Below are 18,728 nucleotides of genomic sequence, written 5' to 3'. Positions count from 1 at the left end.
GAGTGCCGGCCGGGCCGCGCGCCCACCCCTGCCCCCGGCCCCCACCTCTCCCCCCCGACACACACACACACCCTCACCCCCGCCTCCGGCCGCCTCGGGCCGAGCGTTCCGAGCGCGGCCCGGGCCCTGCGCCGCCGCCGCCGCCGCCGCCGCCGCCGCCGCCGCCCCGCCCCTCCCCCGCCCGGCCGGCCGGCCGGCCCCGGCGCTCATGCGGACCGAGCCCCGCCCCCCGGCCGAGCCCGCCGCCCGAGCCCGCGCCTGAGCCCGCGCCGCGCGCCTGCCCGCCCGCACCATGCTCAAGTGCATCCCGCTGTGGCGCTGCAACCGGCACGTGGAGTCGGTGGACAAGCGGCACTGCTCGCTGCAGGCCGTGCCCGAGGAGATCTACCGCTACAGCCGCAGCCTGGAGGAGCTGCTCCTCGACGCCAACCAGCTGCGCGAGCTGCCCAAGGTGAGCGGCCGTCCGCACCTGGGCACCCGGCGGCGGGGTCGGGCCGGCCCCACCCTCCTCACCGACCTCGGGTGCTGGCACCAGGTGGCAGTGGTCATCGGGTGCGTGCCTGGGAGTGGTGGGGCCGAGCACAGCCTAGGAGAGCAGCGCTGGGGCGAGGCCCGCGGCCGTGGTGGGTGGGACGGGGTGGACGCAGGGGAAGGTGAACCTGGTCCGGCAGGTGGAGCCCAACCTGCCGGGCTGCTCTGGAGGCAGGGAGCCCAGCCCTCGCCCTCGGCCTGCTCTCCTCCTGGGGGCAGAGTTGGGGTAGGCGAGCTCTCCGTGCGGTCGTCGGCCCTGATAGGTCTGAGGTCTGCAGGCTCTCCAAGCTCCCTTTGCTGTCGCGCCTCCCGGTCAGCTTGCTTTCCTTCTAAGGGCGCTCTGGAGAAGAGGCTAAAGAAAGCAGGTCATAAAAGGATTTCCTTCCTGGAGACCGGGTGCTAAGTGGCCCAGTGCCTGGGGGCTGTGTGCCGCAAAGGGTGTGCCCCCCCTCCCCGTCCTGGGCTTGGATGGGAGGGCTCTGTCCCCCGCCGTTTCCAGGAGCCTTCAGAACTACCTGTGCTCGTGGGGCTTCACTGCTGTTGTCAATTTTTTTTTTTTTTTTTTTTTTTGTAGCTAGCTGTCAAGTTCTTGCTACGGATTCGGGCCGGGGTGGTTGGGTGCCGTGGCAGAAAGCACTGTGGGCCCTGACAGGCTCCCTTCCTGGGTGGGTAGAAGAGGTGCTGCAGGTGGCGAGTGGAGTCTTGCGGGAACACCCAGAGTAAGGAACAGAGAACCACCCAGCTTGGAGCGGATGGATGACTTTTGGGAACGTGAGGTCCGTCCTAGGGCAAGATGGGGGCAGGGAAGGCATCTGAGGTGATGTCAAGGGATCAGGTGCCAGAAATTAGGAAGGTAGAAGTGTAGCCAGGTGTGGGTACACAATTGTCTTTCCTTTTGTGGTTTTTTGCTGCCGACAGGGGTGATGAGGCAGGACTCTGGGTTCCTGTGTGGCCTGGAGCAGGCAGAGGCCCATGGGATCTGTAGCTTGTGAACTCGTGTCTGCTTTGGAGGAGCTCTCTGTTACAGAGTCTTTCCTCCCCTGACCCCACTCCCTGCCCACAGCCCTTCTTTCGGCTTTTGAACCTGCGCAAGCTGGGCCTGAGTGACAACGAGATCCAGCGGTTGCCCCCCGAGGTGGCCAATTTTATGCAGCTGGTGGAGCTGGACGTGTCCCGGAACGGTGCGGGAGCCGAACGCAGGGCTGGGGTGGAGCTTACGGGTGGCAGGAAGGGCTCTGAGCCCTTGGGGACTCTGGGTGTGTCTCCACGGTGACCCCGCTTCTATCGCAGACATCCCCGAGATCCCGGAGAGCATCAAGTTCTGCAAGGCTCTGGAGATCGCAGACTTCAGCGGGAACCCCTTGTCTAGGTGGGTGGTGGCTGTGGTGGGGGGCAGTGGCGGGCGTGGGGCCTTCCACAGCCCTGTTCTGGACATCTGAGGCCCCTCTTCCTCTGGCGCAGGCTCCCCGAAGGCTTCACTCAGCTGCGCAGCCTGGCTCACCTGGCACTGAATGATGTGTCTCTGCAGGCGCTGCCCGGGGACGTGGGCAAGTGAGTGCCCTCCAGGGCAAGGGGACTCGGCTCAGCCCCACTTCTCCATTTCTCCCCACCGTCCCTGCTTCCATCACTCCCCACCCTGATCTCTCTTTCAGCCTCGCCAACCTGGTGACCCTAGAGCTCCGGGAGAACCTGCTCAAGTCCTTGCCTGCGTGAGTGGGCGCGGGTCTTTTTCCAGCACCTGCTTGAGCTGCGGGCCTAGGGGGCCTTGGGCCACGCAACCACAGCAGAACCTGCTCTTTGTTCTGTAGGTCTCTGTCCTTCCTGGTCAAGCTGGAACAGCTGGATCTGGGAGGCAATGAGCTCGAAGTACTGGTATGGAGAGGGCGGGGCCGTCGTGGGCGGGGAGTGGGGGGCAGGTGAACCTCGGGCTGTCCCTTTGACCCTGCCACTCTGTCCCCATCTGTTGCTGCAGCCTGACACCCTCGGGGCGCTGCCCAACCTCCGGGAGCTGTGGTTGGACCGCAACCAGTTGTCAGCACTGCCCCCGGTGAGTGAGGGTGTGGCAGCCCCTGGCTGGCACCCGGCCGTCCCCTGACCCTCTGTGCCCACCCTCAGGAGCTGGGGAACCTGCGACGTTTGGTATGCCTGGACGTGTCGGAAAACCGGCTGGAGGAATTGCCCGCGGAGCTCGGTGGGCTCCTGCTGCTCACCGACCTGCTGCTATCCCAGAACTTGCTGCAGCGGCTTCCTGATGGCATCGGTCAGCCCCGGCCTGGGCGCTGGGAGTGGCGCGGCTGGCAATGAACCCTGGCCTAGAGGAGGAGGGCCCTGGGGGGAGGGCCCTGACTGTACGTGGGTTCTGAGAGATGCTCCCGAGAAGGGGAAAGGACGCTGGGATGAGGGGTGACCGGGTGCTGCACCTGAGGAGCTGCGGCGTCTTGTGGTGGCAGGGTGTGGGTGGCGCACGGGGGAGGGCACACGGGTGTGCAGAGCTGTCCTCTCGGGGGCCAGGGAGGACGGGGCAGGTGGCGGGGGGGAGTGCTGCCCTGGGGTCGGGCGGGGCTTTTCCGAGCTGGGTGCTGCGGGGGCAGCTGGACCCTCCAGCCCACTCGGCCCTGTCGCCACGTCTCCCCAACCCCAGGTCAGCTGAAGCAGCTGTCCATCCTGAAGGTGGACCAGAACCGGCTCTGTGAGGTGACCGAGGCCATCGGCGACTGTGAGAACCTCTCTGAGCTAATCCTCACGGAGAACCTGCTGACGGTACAGCCCGGCCTGGCGGGACTGGGGGGTGAGGGTGGGGTGCCGCTGTGCGGTGGGGCCTGGCTGGCTGCTTGGATGGGGGGGCGTCGGCAGGAAGCAGTTGGCGGGGGGTGAGGCAGCATGGGCCCTGGAGACTGCCCTGAGGGGTGCCCCTCTCCTTCCAAACCCTAGCGGATTTCTGCCAACCCCTGGCCCTCCCTCTTCCTGGCCAGGCTCTGCCCCGCTCTCTGGGGAAGCTGACCAAGCTGACCAACCTCAACGCGGACCGGAACCGTCTAGAGGTGCTGCCACCGGAGATTGGAGGCTGTGTGGCGCTCAGCGTTCTCTCCTTGCGGGACAACCGCCTGGCCGCCCTGCCACCGGAGCTCGCCCACACGGCTGAGTTACATGTGCTGGACGTGGCCGGGAACCGGTGAGTGCCCAGCCGCCCTGCCCAGCCCCCGCTGAGCTGACCGTGCCCACCGGCCCCCACTGAGCTGACCGTGCCCACCGGCCGCCAGGCTGCAGAGTCTGCCGTTTGCGCTCACCCACCTCAACCTCAAGGCCCTGTGGTTGGCTGAGAACCAGGCACAGCCGATGCTCCGGTTCCAGACCGAGGACGATGCTCAGACCGGCGAGAAGGTGCTCACCTGCTACCTGTTGCCTCAGCAGCCCCCGCCCGGTCTTGGTAGGTTGCCGGCGATTAGCCGCTGTGAGCCAGGGCTGGGTACGGCGTCAGACAGGTCCGGCCGCCCTGACGTTCGTTGTCCTTAGAGGCCCCGGGGCGGCAGGGCAGCCCTTCGGAGAGCTGGAGTGACGCCCCGGCCAGCCGCGTCAGCGTCATCCAGTTTCTGGAGGTCCCCACGTGCGGCGACGATGCTGAGGGAGCCGCTGCTGAGAAGCGGGTATGGCGGGGGGCTTCCTGGGTGGGCTGCGTTCTTCCTGCCCTCCCCTGACCCCTGCCCTACCCTGCCCCACCCTGCCCCCTCGTGCACATTGCAGGGCCTGCAGCGTCGGGCCACACCTCACCCCAGCGAGCTGAAGGTGATGAAGAGGGGTGTCGAGGAGCGCCGAGGCGAAGCCCACTCCCGCAGGCCGGAGTCCAGGCCGCCCTCACCGCTGGAGGAGGTGCCTGTGGGAACCCGCACAGCGCAGGACAGACACCAGCCCGGCAGGCTTGCACCGCTTGGGAGCCCTGGGCGTCCTGTCATCCTGGCGGTGGGGCTGTGGGGGCCCGGGCTGGCCGGGGGTGGGGGTCCAGGGCCAAGCGTGCTGTGCTCTCCACGGGGCAGGGCCGTGTCACGAAGGGCTGTGGCGTGGGCGTGCGGGGCAGGGGTGCGGGGGAGCCGGCCGCGGCCGCGTTCCCAGGGGCGTAGGCGGTGGAGCTTGAGGCCCGTGGGTCCGCATACGGGGGGCGGGGGCAGGATCGGCTCCGGCGTAGGGAGCTGGGACCAGAGTACGCAAACCCGATCCTGCTCCTTCAGAGGCTTGCAGCCACAAGGGCTAGGGGAAGCTTTGGGATCCTGAAAGTGACACCTGGGGGGACATAGGGCAGCCCCACCCCCCACCCTGCGAAGCTGCGTTTGCAGAGCCGTGCTCCTGTCAGGGCTCTGGGGCTTTCTCAGGCTGCCATTCTCCTGGGAGCTCGTCTGGTCCTTGTTCTTCAGTTGTTCGGGGGAAGATCTTTGAGGGGCTCCACCACGGAACTGTGGTTGTGCGTGGCCTCTGTTGAGGCTGGGACAGACCGCCCCCACCTGTGCAGGGGTGAGCCCGCCCGGCGCGCTGCAGACTGACCCCCTGCCCGCCCGGCCACAGGACAAGAGGCTGAGCACCGAGTCTGGAATGAGTGAGGACTCGCAGCCGTCCGCTGGTACAGCCTCCCAGGGTGAACCCGAGGGGCCGCTGACCGGAACACAGGGGCTGAGCCAGCAGGAAGCCGCCCCCAACGCCCAGGAGGAGGCTGCGGACGGGACGTACGAGGAGGTGAGGCTGGTGCCGGCGGCTGAGCAGACACGGGGGCAGGACCGGTCGGCGTGCGGCCGGGCCCCTCCCAGGTGGGCTCTCCCCTCTGGAGCTCAGCTGGGCCTCGGCCCGCCGTGTGTGTCCCCACGCGTTCCCTTACGGACTCTCCCCTGGCCTCGGGGGCGGGGGCAGACCCCGCCCCGGCGCTCACGCCCGGCTTCCTGCAGCCCACGGTGCGCTTCGCGGAGGACACGCTGCCGCTGCCCCCCGGGGAGGACGGCGAGGGCGAGCAGGGGCAGCTCGCGGCGGCCTGGCCCCCGCCGGGCGGGAGGCAGCGTCTCATTCGCAAAGACACCCCTCACTACAAGAAGCACTTCAAGATTTCCAAGCTGCCACAGCCCGAGGCCGTCGTGGCCTTGCTGCAGGGGACGCAGCCGGATGGTGAGGGCCCCGTGGGGCCCTCGGCCTGGCACAACGGCCCCCACACGCCCTGGGCTCCTCGGGCCGAGGAGGAGGCCGAGGAGGAGGAGGAGGAGGAGGAGGCGGCGGCGGCCGAGGAGGCCGAGGAGGCGGCGGCGGTCGTGGTGTCCGCGCCCTCCATCAAGGTGGGTTTCTGTTCACAAAGCCGCTTGAGCCAGGCTGCCCTGGCCCCTCCGCGTCAGGCCGCGGTCCGTGCTGGGGTCTCCGGCGGCTCGCACAGGGCTCTGGGCCCACGTCCTGGGTCTGGCTGCCAGGGGCCCGGGGGATGGGGGGTGGTGCGTGGAGGGCACCCCCCAAGGGCTGCTGACTCCAGGGTCCTCCTGGGTTGGGTCCAGACTGGGGCCCCGGGGTCTGGCGGCTGCCTCATCACTGCCTGGACTTTTCCTTCCTCCGGGTCCTCCCCAGAGCTGGCCTTCGGGCCCACTGTGGACTCTCACGTGGGTCGTGTCCCTGGCCGTCAGGTGGCCGTCAGGTGGCCCACGAGAGGTCCTGCCTGCTCCCTGGGCACATCTCGCTCCACGTGTATCTGACGTCGAGGTTTTGTCCTGAGCACGGGCGTGATGCTGTGGCAGCTCAGGGGCCCGGGACAGCCAGACTCGGCCTCAGCCCGCTGTGGGGTCCCCCCTGACCAGCTGAGCCTGCCCCGTGTGGCAGCGGCGGCGGCGGCCACACTTCTGGACTGGAGGGAAGGGGCCGGTGCTCAGGCTGCGGGAGCTTGGTGTGGTGGTTCCTGTCCTTTCTGCTCTTGGCGGGGCCGGGTGAGGTGGTGGCGGGGCGGCGGCTCACCTGCATGCCCTCGCTGGTCCCGTCCTAACAGGGGGTGTCGTTTGACCAGGCCAATAACCTGCTGATAGAACCCGCACGCATTGAGGAGGAAGAGGTCTGTACTCGCTCTCTGCTTCGTGCTCTGGGTCCCGGGCTGCTGGCCTTGCTTCCTGGGCTGTGGGCTCTCGCGCCTCTTGCCCCCACCCCGCTCGCCTGTGCGGACCCCTGCCCGATAAGAGCTTCTGCCCACCTCCTCAGGGTTGGGGCCTCCCGGCCCTCTGACACAGCCGGACAGACATGGAATTGGGGCCTGGGGGAGGCAGCCAGTCTTGACGGGGGTGCTGAGGCGGCATCTGCAGGTGGGGCGGGGCCTCGGGCCTCCATGCAGGCTGTGCCCTGCCCTGGCAGTGCCCATCCCTGTGCAGCCCCTCTGTGCTGCCTGGGGCCGCCCAGGCTGCCGGACGGGACCAGGCCCTCCCTGTGCCCTGCCAGGCCCACAGGCAGCCCCCAGACAGCGAGTGTCTGTTCTGTTTCTAGCTGACACTCACCATCGTGCGGCAGACGGGGGGCCTGGGTATCAGCATCGCTGGTGGCAAGGGCTCTACGCCCTACAAGGGGGATGACGAGGTGAGGGGTTGCAGCCGCCTTGGGGATCCCTCTGCCCCGCAACCCTGCCTCTTCTCCAAGAGGCTTTTGTGGTTTTGAGGGTTGTCGTGCCACCCCTTTGGATCTCACAGCCCACTTTGTTCCGGGCACTTGCTCAAGCTCAGGGCTCCCTGCCCCCCCCCAGGTGCCTGGCCGTGACTGCTGGCCCAGGACTGACCCAGGCAGCTTAGTTAGAGCCGGCGGGGGGTGCCAGAGTTCTCCTTGGCACTCTGCCTTCCCTCCCATATTTGGCCCTGTTGGGTTCGGGGTTGCAGATCGTCCCGGGAGGTTAACCTGTGGCCTTGGGCTCTGCGGCACGTGGGACTTGCAGCGGTGAGCCCAGCCCGAGATGGCCCCAGGCCCGGTTCTCTTCTTCCCATGCCCTGGGGTCTCTGCAGGCTCTGCAGGGGGTTTCTAGGCCTTGCCCAGTTGCTCCCCCTGCAGGATAGGGGGTCCCTTCCACGGCCTCTGTCCTTTCTCTCTGTTCAGCTCCCACTCATTCTCCAGGGCATATTCATCTCTCGGGTGTCCGAGGAGGGCCCTGCAGCCCGGGCGGGCGTCCGAGTGGGTGACAAGCTCCTCGAGGTGAGTCGGTGATGCGCCTGGGGCTCCACACGGCCCCGGCTCTGTTGGGAGCAGAGGGTCAGCTGGGGAGGTGGTCAGCCCTCCAGCAAGCTGGGGGCGGGGGCGGGGGGGGGCGTTAGTCCTGCCTGGAGCCTCGGCAGCTGTGCTGGGGGGCTCCTGGGAGACTGTGTGCTTGTGCTAATTACTGACGCACCAGGTTGTAGTCTGAGGGCCACCGGCTCTTTCTGCGGGGCCTGGAGGGGGCCATGGACAGAGGCTGTCGGGCCAGGCGGGTGTTGGCCCAGGCAGAGCTGAGGTTGCACCGCAGCTTCTAGGGAGGAGCCGCCACGGCCCAGACAGCAGGGAGAGCTGAGGGGAGGGAGCCTCATGGAGCTGGGGTCAGGGTGGAGGCACAGGGTCAGACGCCCAGTGACCCTGGGCTTCGTCAGTTGTGGACTACTTGGGTGAGGGACAGGTGGCGGGGGATTGCAGGGCTGGGGACCCAGGTGAGGACCAGCAGGAAGGGCACCCCCGTGTTCCCGTCAGCCTGGCTCATGTCCTGCCCTGCCCCGACCCCTGGGGATCACACAGTTTGGGCGCGGGGGGTGGGGGTCAGCCTGCTTGGAGTCCTGCGGCTCGTTCCTCCTGTCTCCCATCTGGGCGGGGCGGGGGCTATGCGCAGAGCCCTCGTGTGGCCGTGGCCCCGTTGGGACAGGTGTCCCGCTCTGCAGGTGAACGGCGTGGCTCTACACAGTGCCGAGCACCACCAGGCTGTGGAGGCGCTGCGGGGGGCAGGCACCACCGTGCAGATGCGCCTGTGGCGGGAGCGCATGGTAGAGCCGGAGAATGCGGTCACCGTCACGCCTCTGCGGCCCGAGGACGACTACAGCCCTCGGGAATGGCGGGGAGCTGGCCTGTGCCTGCCCCTGCCCTCACCGGAGTCCGCCGGGCCCCCCCGCCAGCGCCACGTGGCCTGCCTTGTGCGCAGCGAGAAGGGGCTGGGCTTCAGCATCGCCGGCGGGAAAGGCTCCACGCCTTACCGGGCTGGCGATGGGGTGAGGCGGGTGCGGTGGGGGGCCGGGGTGTGCTTCGGTGGGGGGGGCAGGACGGGGACTAGACTCACTGCCCCTGGCTCTCTCTTCCCTCCCCCCGCCCCCCACAGGGCATCTTCATATCCCGCATCGCGGAGGGGGGTGCCGCCCAGCGGGCGGGCACTCTGCAGGTTGGCGACCGTGTCCTCTCGGTGAGTGGGGGTAGCGGGGCCCGCTCACTGCCCCATCCGCTCCGCTCACCCCACAGGGCACCCTGACTGGCCACACTCTTGCAGATCAACGGGGTGGACATGACTGAGGCCAGGCACGACCACGCCGTCTCCCTGCTGACCGCCGCTTCCCCCACCATCGCCCTACTGCTGGAGCGGGAGGCCGGGGGGCCCCTTCCCCCCAGCCCTCTGCCACACTCCCCCCCACCCCCCATTGCAGCCACCACCGCCGTGGTCACTGCCACCCCTGGGGAATCTGGGCCACTGAGGCTGGCCTCTAGCCTGCTGGCTGCTGCCTTGGAGGGGCCGTACCCAGTGGAGGTAAGACCCCAGGCCTCTCTGTGCCCGTTCTCTGTTCCCCCCACGCCCTCCGTAAAGTTTCAGGTAGGGGGCGTCAGTTCCTCCAGGTAGGAAAGCAGGTGTTCATGTGCTCTCCATTCTGGCGCCAGGCCCCTAGGGCTCTGTTTCATAGGTCGCCCCGTCTCCATGTGGCCTTTCGTGTGCTTGTGTGCCCTGATGTGTCAGGGACACCCCCCCCCCCCGCCATCCCTAATAACCTGCTTGCCCCCACCTGGGGATCGTACACCCTCCGGGCTGGAGAGGCGCCCCTTTGCTGCTCCAACAGGTTCATTCCAGCCAGCCCCTCGGTATCCCCAGGAGATCTGCCTGCCGAGAGCCGGGGGCCCACTGGGACTCAGCATTGTTGGGGGCTCCGATCACTCCAGCCATCCGTTTGGTATCCAGGAGCCTGGCGTGTTTATCTCCAAGGTAGAGCAGGCCCCACAGGCGTCTCCGGGCTAGGAGGGCCCAGCCTGGGCATAGGGCAGCAAGGGCTCCAGCCTGCTGAACATCACCCTCTCCTGACAGGTGCTCCCGCGGGGCCTGGCCGCACGTAGTGGCCTTCGGGTTGGGGACCGCATCCTGGCAGTGAACGGGCAGGACATTCGGGAGGCCACGCACCAGGAGGCGGTCAGTGCCCTGCTTCGGCCCTGCCTGGAGCTGGTCTTGGTCGTGAGGAGGGACCCGCCCCCCCCAGGCATGCGGGAACTCTGTATCCAGAAGGCCCCTGGGGAGAAGCTGGGCATCAGCATTCGAGGAGGTGCCAAGGGCCATGCGGGGAACCCCTGTGATCCCACAGATGAGGGCATCTTCATTTCCAAGGTGAGGCCCCCCCCCCTCGGCCAGACCCGCCCCACTGGGTTTCTCGGGGCGGGGGGCAGGGGGGCGGGGATGAGGGCCCAGGTGCCAGGCCAGTCCGGAAGCTCCAGGCCCCGGTCTCTGCAGGTGAGCCCCACGGGAGCGGCCGGGCGCGATGGCCGGCTGCGGGTAGGGCTGCGGCTGCTGGAGGTGAACCAGCAGAGCCTGCTCGGCCTGACACACGGCGAGGCCGTGCGGATGCTGCGCGGCGTCGGCGACACCCTCACCGTGCTTGTGTGCGACGGCTTCGACACCAGCATCGCTGTCCCTGCTGAGGTCAGTGCCTGCCCCGTCAGCGCCCCGCGGCCCCCGCAGCTCGGCCTGGCGTGTGACCAGGGGCTGTGCGCGGGCCGGGGCAGCTCCGTCTCCAGGCCGTTGCGAGGCGGCGTGTGAGGGTGCTGCGAGCCGCGCCAGGCTTGCCCGGGTGGGACAGCGCCCAGGAGCAGGTGCACGATGGAGCCGTGCGCCTCCAGCGGGCAGCATCTACGGGGTGGGGGCAGTGGGGGGCAGCCTGCAGGCCAGGCACACGGCGAGGCCGCGGCCCCTCAGGACTGCGCCTGCAGACACGCACGGGGACCCCCAGCCCGTCCAGGCGCTGTTCTCTGCCGGCAGCCGCTCAGCAGACAGCTTGCTCCCCGGGACCTTCTACCTCAGAGCAGAAACCCCGGTGGGGCATGTGGGGGTCCAGCTGTCCCGCCCGGGCCCCAAAGCAAGGGCCAGCGGCCAGGACCAGGACTGAGCTCCAGAGGCCCGGCCCTCAGCCTGGCCCGCGTAGTGAGTGACTCTGGCTTCTGAGCCGCAGCGTCCCCTCTGCCCAGGAGGGTCCTACTGTCCCCACGCTGTCACGCCTTCTCCGCTGCTGTCCCTGGGGCCCCTGGGCGTAAGCTGACACTCGTCACCTGCAGAGGGACAGGGCGGTCGGCACAGGTCGGCCCGTGCCTGGTGGGTGTCTGGGCTGGTGACTTACCAGCAGTGAGGGCTCGTCCTTCGTTGGGTGGCGTCTGCTGACGGGAACGGAGCCTGTTCCGTGCTCCTCGCTCCGGCCCGGCTGCCCACGACCGCGTCTCCCTCCATCTCCGAGGGAGCCTGGGAGTTTCCGGGGAGGAATGTCTCATAGGACTTACGGCTAGAGCGGGTAGTCCAGGGAAGCCCTTACCTCTTATGTATTTCATATGTGCGTTTAGAGGTGTTTCAATCAGTACGTTTACTGATTTTAAAGCTTTTCATGGAAGAGAAAGAAAAAAACAGCTGCACAGTGAAGGGTGCGAACATGCGCCGAGTCACAGGTGGGGTGCGCACACTTGGCTGTGCTTGGCAGTCCCTCCCCGTGTCACGTGTGTGCCTTCCTTCCGCGGGTGGCTCTCCGGGGGTTCCCAGCACATCAGCCGGCAAGCCTGGGAGCCCGTCTTTGGCTTTTGGGGAGTTTGTGCAGGAAGGCGCCCTGGGGTGACCCTGCGTGCCCCCCACCCCGGCCACCAGCTTGGGCGCTCGGACTCGTCTGTCTGTCCTCCCATAACCGATGTGCGCTCTTTCACCTCCTGAGCATCAGCCTCTTGTTTCGTGGGATACAAATGTTTTTGTCACTTTTTACTTTTTAAGAACGGTTTCTCTGAGGTTTTAGAAATCTAAGCCTTCTGGCTTCTGGTTCTCACTTGCCCAAGCGCATCTTCCACCAGCTTCCCAAGGGAGCCGGTGCTCGGGCCATGTCCTCACTCACCTTCCCCTTCAGCCCTCCCTCACGGCCCGTGTTGGCGGGGTGCTCCACTTTGCTCTCTGTGCATCACTCTCCCACCTTCTGCAGACCAGCCTGCAGGGAGGAGCCCCCCCGCCCCCCCGGCCAGGCAGCCCAGGAGTCGCGCCATACACACCGGCTCCCTTCCCTTCATCTCGTCTGCATTTTCAGGAACAAGTTGGGGTCTTGGAGATCTGCAGAGATGGCAGCTGGAGTGTTTTTCTCTTGCTGAATTCACAGGTCCATATGTTGTTGATGTTTGGGCCCGCACTGTGCCCTCGTCGGGTGTGCGGCTGTCTGCCCAGTGGGACACCCGCCATTCGACAGCTTCCTTGCTCTCTGGAGTGAGCGGGTATCCAGGTGTATCCTGCCCTGGCCCTGGAGCCGGCCATTTCCAGGGGCCCCTGGCCCTGAGAGCCCAGTCAGGCCGGGCAGCACTTGGAGCCTGGGATGTGGATGTTTCTAGAGAGAAGCCATGAGTTTGTACTGTTATTTTGTAAGTAGGCTCCATGGCCAACGGACTTGAACTCATGAGATCAAGAATCGCAGGTTCCTCTGAGCCACCCAGGTGTCCCCATTATTTCTTTGTGCAAAATACAAGCAAATACATAAAATAATTTTGAACTTGGAAAAAAGTTGCAAGAACAGGCCATAGAATCTCTTGCTCAGAGGCCCCGGGCATGCTTCTCCAGCTCTCCAGCTGGTCCACGGCGTCCTTCATAGCAGAGGGCTTGGTCCAGGGATGCACAGGCGTCTGGCACCCCATCTCCCCAGTGTCCCCAACCCTGACCTTGTGCAGAGGGTCCCACAGCTGCTGACCGCACGGATGGCGGTGCGTCCTGTCGCCCACGGCCTCCATAGGGCTGTCCCCAGGTTGCCCCACCACAAAGTGGCTCTTTCCCTTTTGAAATTAGTACGTGTTCTGTGGGGGTACTTTGAGTGTTTGTCCCATTCCTTGGCACATTCTCACCCACCAGCGCTAGCACCCGTGGTGTTTCTTGCATTAGTACCGTGCGTGGCCCACAGCCATATTCTAATTCGTGGCTCCTTCTGTGTTCATCCGTTGGCTCTGTGCCACTAGGGCGAGCGCTTCCTTCCCCATGGTGAGACTCGCCCGTTTGCTGTTACTGCACCTCTCCGGCCTCTGCGTTCTTTCACGGGTGACGGTTTGTCGCTGTGGCTGCTGGTTTTGTGCCCTGGACCCGGCTTCCGGCCGGCCCTTCTAACGTGGCTCAGCGTCCCGTGAGCAGCCTCCTTCCTGGCACCTGACGCCCTGCGCTTGCCCCATGCTCTCCCGCCCAGCCCTGCGTCCCGCTTCTCCGAAGGAGCACTGGTTCCTTTTAGCGGAAGGTGGTATTTAAAAGCCAAGATCTAGGCCCTGGGTGTGCTCGCGGCCGGCGAGTGAGTGTCTCCAACTGTGGAAAAGCACGCGTTCACGTCCTGCCCACGGGCCAGCCCTTCCCTGTGTGCGCGGCCTTCTCTGGCGAGAGAAACCAGGCGGCGGCCTTGCCTCGCACGCTGCCCGCTCAGCCCCGCCGTGTTCTGCCGTCCTCCCTGGTCTGAGGACCCCACCTTTCTGGGGCATTCCAGAAGTCGGGAAGGTGGGCTCCTTAGTGTCTGTCGTTACATCTCCTACTCTTGTCAGAGTCCCAGCGCTGGTTGGGCCTCCCGCGTGTCCCTGCCAAGCCCGCATCTCTAGGGTCTTTGTCCACAGTTCACGGTCGCCGTACCCGCCTTGTGAGCGGCACCATTTGTCGTGACAGTATCCCCGTGTCTGCTCCGTGCTTCCGGCCTTGAGCTCCCTCTTCCCTGCAGGGGACCCCTCCCTGCTCCTTGATTTCCGGGGGGTTGCTACCCCGCTCCCTCCCCTCATTCATTCTCTCACTCGGACTCTCTGAACGGCGGCTGCCCTGGGTTTGTGTTTCGGCCCACCGACAGCTGCCCCCCATCAGTGGGGGCCGTTCGTGTGGGGGGGTCTCCCGAGCCAGCCCCACTCTGGTCCCTGCTATCGGTCAAGGCCAAGCTATCCCCCTTGTCTCTCGTGAGGTTGGAGAGAGCCATTCTGTGTTTCCGCGTGTGTTCCCCCTCAGTCTGTGGTCAAAGCACAGCTCTTGGCCACACGCTCTTGCCCTCCGTCCCCTGCCTGCCCTGCCCGCCGGCTCCCGGCCACCAGACCGCGGGCTCTCCCTTGCTCGGAGCCGCTGGGTCTCTCCTGCATTGTGGTCTTTATCTCAGAGTCCTTTCTGGGTGCTCACGCTGCAGATTCCAGAAACAGCCACCAGGCACCCCGCGGCTCAGTGCCCACAGTCGGCCTGCCCTGCCTCCCGCCACACATCAGCATGGCCCCAGTGCCCATGACGTGCCTCCATGACCTTTAGCCCGCGGGGCCAGTGGTGCCATCACAGACCTCCCCGCCCCAGAGGCCGCCTGGGCTGTGTGGGTCACTGGCAGGTCCTCAGCCGGGGCTCCAGCCTACCTCTGGAGAGGACGTTGGAGACCGGGGGGCCCTGCCCTCAGCCCGCTCCTCTCCTCAGGTGTCCCCGGGCGTCATTGCCAACCCCTTTGCGGCAGGCCTCGGCCGCCGGAACAGCCTGGAGAGCATCTCCTCCATCGACCGGGAGCTGAGCCCCGAGGGCTCTGGCAAGGTCAGAACCACCTGCAGCCGGCGGCCCCGGGGCTGGGGAGCCGAAGGCTGCCGGTCCCTGACTGGTGTCCTCTCTGCCCCCAGGAGAAGGAGCTGCCGGGACAGACCCCGCAGTGGGGACTAGAGGCCGTGGTGAGTGACCAGGCACCCCTGCCCCACACACTGGGCTTCTCTTCACGCTCGGGCTCCGGGGCTCCAGGTTCCAGCGGCCCCCTCCCTGCCGGAGCGCTGCAGGGCACAGCGTGGACAGAGCACAGGGGGCAGGGGGCTGCAGCCCACTCTCGGCAGCATCTGCCGGCCCCCCCAACCTGGGTGCAGACACAGCCTCCCCTGTGTCGACTCTGCTCCCCAGGGCCGGAGCTCGGAGAGCCTCAAGCTGGACTACCGCACTCTAGCCGCCATGCCCAGCGCTGGGGGCACGCAGAGGGTCAGTGTCCGAGTCCCTGGCCTGCTCTCCGTCTGCCCACCTTAGCTCGGTCCTGCCCCCGTCTGAGCCCCTGCTCGTCACTGAGACCCCAGGGCACGGAGCTTGCAGGCAGGGTCTGCAGGGGCCATGGGCCCCCACGCTGGAGCTCTGCCTCCTGACCTGACACAGGTCCCTCTGCATCCTCGGGGCCAGCTCCTGGGAAGCCCCCTCCCCCTTCAGAGTCACCAAGCAGGCTGGGGAGTGGGGAGCACAGGCAGCTCGAGGCCACCGGAACCTTCGGGGCTCCTGGTGGGATAGGGCAGGAACAGCCTGGAGCAGCTTCGAGAAGCCATGGGGACTGGGGGGCGGGGGCAGTGGCCCAGGGCTGACAGCTGGGGGGCGGGCACAGGGCAGGATGGAGAATTGGGCCTCATCCCTCCCCTGAGAGCCATAAACAGCCCTGCCCGAGGCTGTGCCCAGCCGGCCGCGGCTCAAGTCCTACAGGAGGGCGAGTGGTCGCTGCCCGGGCTCCGGGAAGGGCCGGCACAGCTGCGTGGCGGGGGGTGGGGGTGGGGGCGGGGGCGTGCGTTGCGCCGGGGGCTTTCGTGTAGACCTTTGTTCCTTAGCCGTGAGCAGCTGAGTAGGAAGCCCCCAGGAGGGGTGGGGGCCTAGCTGTGGGGGGGCAGGTGAGAGTTGGGGCCTCCCTGGCTCACACCCCTTCAGAGTACATGAGGACGGTTAGCCAGGGGTGGGGGTGCTGCTCACGGACAGGGGAACGGAGAAGCAGAACTCCTCCTTGTGGGGCTGCAGCCCTGCCTGACCCTACCCCCGGCACTGCCTGACCCCCGCAGGTACCGCCTGGAGCGACAGGAGGGAAGATGGCTGAGGGCCCCTGCTCCCCCAGCTGCCAGCAGGTGAGTGCCCACCAGGTCGGGGTGGAGGACAGCACCCCCTCCTCCAGGGAGGGGGTGCCAGGGGACAGCCGCTCCCCTCCAGCTGCCACTCCTGTGAGGGCACAGCCCAGGAGCGCCTCCCTGGCCAGAGGTGGTTGGCGATGGGGCTGGGGGGCTCCCCGTGGCCCCTGGGCAGACAGAGCTGGGTGGTCAGGGATGCCTCAGCGCCGCCGCCTGCCTGCTTGTGTATGAGTCCCTGGGGGCCAGCTTGGTCCTGTCGCGGCTCCCTGGGTCTGCTGCATGGGAGGGCCGGGCCACGGGCACCCCCCTTGCTGCACTGCAGCAGGGAGTAAGCACGGGCCAGCTCCCAGCCACTGCCCCTTCCCAGCAGACAACAGACAGGTGAGTGTTGGCCCCGCGCCCCTGGCTCCCCACCCCATCCACCCCCCTGGCTCCAGGTCTCTTTCCTCCACCACCCCCCCATCCCCATACCTGAACCCCAATCCCTCTTTCTGGTCTCTGCCCCTGCCCTTTGCTGAGAAAAGTGGCTTGGGCCTGGCCAGGGGGCTCCATGGCCCCCAGGGACAGAGGGGGTCCCCGCCCTGTGAGTGCTCAGACCCACAGGACACGGGAGTCGGAGCAGCTGGTGGGGACAGCTGGGGGGGATGGCGGCTGCAGCCGGGACGGCTGTCCTCCCCTGGCTCACGCGCACCCCCCTCCTTAGCCCCCATCCCCACCCTCCCCCGACGCACTGCCCACCAACGTGAAGCAGGCCTACAGGACCTTTGCTGCTGTACCCGGCCCGCACCCACCGCAGGACCCCCCTGCCCAGGTACGCGGTGGGCAGCCCGCCCTTCTGCCGCGCATGCGCGTGGGGCATGCGCCCAGGGGGGCCAGGTCTCAGGACCTGCTTCCCACAGCCCCCCACCCCCGGACCCACGGCCTCCCCGGAGCAGCTGTCTTTCCGGGAGCGGCAGAAGTACTTTGAACTGGAGGTGCGGGTGCCCCAGGCCGAGGGGCCCCCCAAGCGCGTGTCACTGGTGGGTGCCGACGACCTGCGGAAGATGCAAGAGGAGGAAGGTAGGTGCAAGTTGGGTGGGCAGGTGGGCAGGGCCTGGGCCAGGGTCTCACCTAACCCCCCCCCACCCCCCTCCTCCAGCCCGAAAGCTGCAGCAGAAGAGGGCGCAGCTGATGCGGGAGGCGGAGGACAGCGGGCTCACCCTGGACCTGGACGGGGAGGCCCCCGAGGAGGAGGAGCAACCCGAGCCCCCGGCCTGGGCCGGCCCTGCGGCAGGGTGAGCGGCAGCCCCGGACGTCTCCCGGCGGCCCCGTGCCCGCAGCACCCCACCCACCTGGTCCTCCTGCCCTGTCTCCCGCCCCAGGCTCAGCCCCTCGTCCCCCCAGCCCCTCGGAGGCGGCGGCGCCCCGGTGCGCACAGCCAAAGCCGAAAGGCGCCATCAGGAGCGGCTCCGCGTTCAGAGCCCGGAGTTGTCGGCGCCTGACCGGGCTCTGTCCCCCGCCGAGCGGCGCGCCCTGGAGGCCGAGAAGCGCGCGCTGTGGAGGGCAGCCAGGTGAGGCCCTGGTGCCCCCCCCCCCCCCCCCCCGCCAGGCCTATGCCACCCCCGCTGCCGCGCCCGCCTGCCCAGCGCCACCTCCCGGTCGCCCGCAGGATGAAGTCTCTGGAGCAGGACGCCCTCCGTGCGCAGATGGTCCTCAGCAAGTCCCAGGAGGGCCGGAGCAGGCGCGGGCCCCTGGAGCGGCTGGCCGAGGCCCCCTCGCCCGCGCCCACCCCGTCACCCACTCCCGTGGAAGGTCTGTAGCCGGGCGGAGGTGGGGGGCCCGCCCCGCGGCCCAGACCTCTCCCAACGCCCCCTTCTTGTCCCCCGCCAGACCTCGGGCCCCAGACCAGCACCTCCCCCGGACGCCTGGTGAGGAGCCATCAGCTGTCACCTGCCCTGCACCCCCTCCCCAGACCCCCCCTCCCTCCCCCTCTTCACGCTCTCTGCCTTTCTCCCTCACGCTGTCCTTGCAAGGCCTTGTCTGGGAGGAAGTTTGACTACAGGGTGTTTGCAGCCCTCCCTTCTTCCAGACCTGTCTATGACATGCAGGTACCAGGCCCGGCCGCAGGGCAGCCGCACTCAGCTTTGCACCTGGGCCCGCCAGCCAGGCCTGCCCCCCTCTCTCTGAGTCCTGTTCCATGGGTGCGGGCCCTCCCCAGCCAGCTCCCGTCCTTGGCCAGGGCTCCACGGGCCCCCCCCCCCCACCCAGGCTCTCGGGGGCGGCTGCAGGCAGGCCTGGGGTGCAGCCCTGACCTGATCCTTCTTCCCCTCAGTCCCCAGATTTTGCTGAGGAGCTGAGGTCCCTGGAACCATCTCCCAGCCCTGGTGAGTTGGCACAGGCTTGGCCCTCGGGGTGCACCCAGGGTGCCCGCCCCGCCGCCCCCCCCCGAACCGCTCACTACGTGCCCTGCCTCGCCCACCAGGCCCACAGGAGGAGGACGGAGAGGTGGCCATGGTGCTCCTGGGCCGGCCCTCGCCAGGCGCCGGGGGCGCTGAGGACGTGGCTCTGTGCAGCAGTCGCCGCCCCATGCGGCCCGGGCGCCGGGGCCTGGGCCCTGTGCCCTCCTAGAGGCTCCGGGTGCCGCCCCCTCGACCTGGGGCGGGGCCCTCCGGCTGCACCAGCACCCTAGCCCCGAGTCTTTTAACCTGGGTGTTAGCATTTTAAAGAGACCCCTCAGGAGTTCCGGCCGCCGACTAACTGCCCCCTCCCCAGCTGGGACCCACTGGCAAGACTGTAACTAGTGACGTTTGTACAACCAAAGACTCTATTTTGTGGTTTAAGAAGAATAAAATTGACTACGTTTTACTTCCTGTCTGTCCATTTGTCTTAGCCACCGCCCCCTTCCAAGG

The 18,728-nt window shown here is 67.4% G+C and overlaps 1 protein-coding gene across 5 annotated transcripts; it reads left to right on the top strand.

Moving 5' to 3' along the window:
- The first annotated feature begins 226 nt into the window (after positions 1 to 226).
- Positions 227 to 18,684, top strand: SCRIB (scribble planar cell polarity protein). Of its 5 annotated transcripts, none has more exons than XM_027574056.2 (37): positions 227 to 451; positions 1,595 to 1,712; positions 1,822 to 1,900; positions 1,993 to 2,082; positions 2,184 to 2,240; positions 2,340 to 2,403; positions 2,504 to 2,578; positions 2,647 to 2,791; positions 3,173 to 3,291; positions 3,504 to 3,703; positions 3,792 to 3,958; positions 4,045 to 4,175; positions 4,273 to 4,398; positions 5,086 to 5,253; positions 5,460 to 5,837; positions 6,548 to 6,592; positions 7,015 to 7,104; positions 7,630 to 7,707; positions 8,418 to 8,741; positions 8,849 to 8,929; positions 9,014 to 9,268; positions 9,605 to 9,715; positions 9,815 to 10,108; positions 10,232 to 10,420; positions 14,411 to 14,521; positions 14,605 to 14,652; positions 14,873 to 14,947; positions 15,778 to 15,840; positions 16,544 to 16,651; positions 16,740 to 16,899; positions 16,979 to 17,114; positions 17,202 to 17,390; positions 17,489 to 17,631; positions 17,710 to 17,747; positions 17,853 to 17,927; positions 18,152 to 18,203; positions 18,302 to 18,684. In XM_027574056.2, exons 1-37 carry the CDS (start codon positions 293 to 295, stop codon positions 18,445 to 18,447), a joined length of 4,887 nt encoding a protein of 1,628 aa, XP_027429857.2. In that variant the 5' UTR covers positions 227 to 292; the 3' UTR covers positions 18,448 to 18,684. The 5 variants fall into 5 exon arrangements, with proteins under 5 accessions (XP_027429857.2, XP_027429848.2, XP_027429865.2 ...); XM_027574047.2 differs by having other exon boundaries at positions 6,530 to 6,592; XM_027574064.2 differs by lacking the exon at positions 6,548 to 6,592.
- The last annotated feature ends 44 nt before the right edge of the window (positions 18,685 to 18,728 follow it).

Source organism: Zalophus californianus, chromosome 4 (assembly GCF_009762305.2).
Source record: "Zalophus californianus isolate mZalCal1 chromosome 4, mZalCal1.pri.v2, whole genome shotgun sequence".
NCBI lineage: Eukaryota > Metazoa > Chordata > Mammalia > Carnivora > Otariidae > Zalophus > Zalophus californianus.
Note: the sequence above shows the minus strand (reverse complement) of the source record. Positions and strands in the feature narration are given on the sequence as shown.

Bases quoted from the DNA above. Each gene is read 5' to 3' on its own strand.
- SCRIB (XM_027574047.2), top strand. From the start codon at position 293: ATGCTCAAGTGCATCCCGCTGTGGCGCTGCAACCGGCACGTGGAGTCG. The intron at 5,838-6,529 runs GTGGGTTTCTGT...CCGTCCTAACAG, and splicing joins TGTCCGCGCCCTCCATCAAG to GGGGTGTCGTTTGACCAGGC. The intron at 17,748-17,852 runs GTGAGGAGCCAT...TGTCCTTGCAAG, and splicing joins GCACCTCCCCCGGACGCCTG to GCCTTGTCTGGGAGGAAGTT.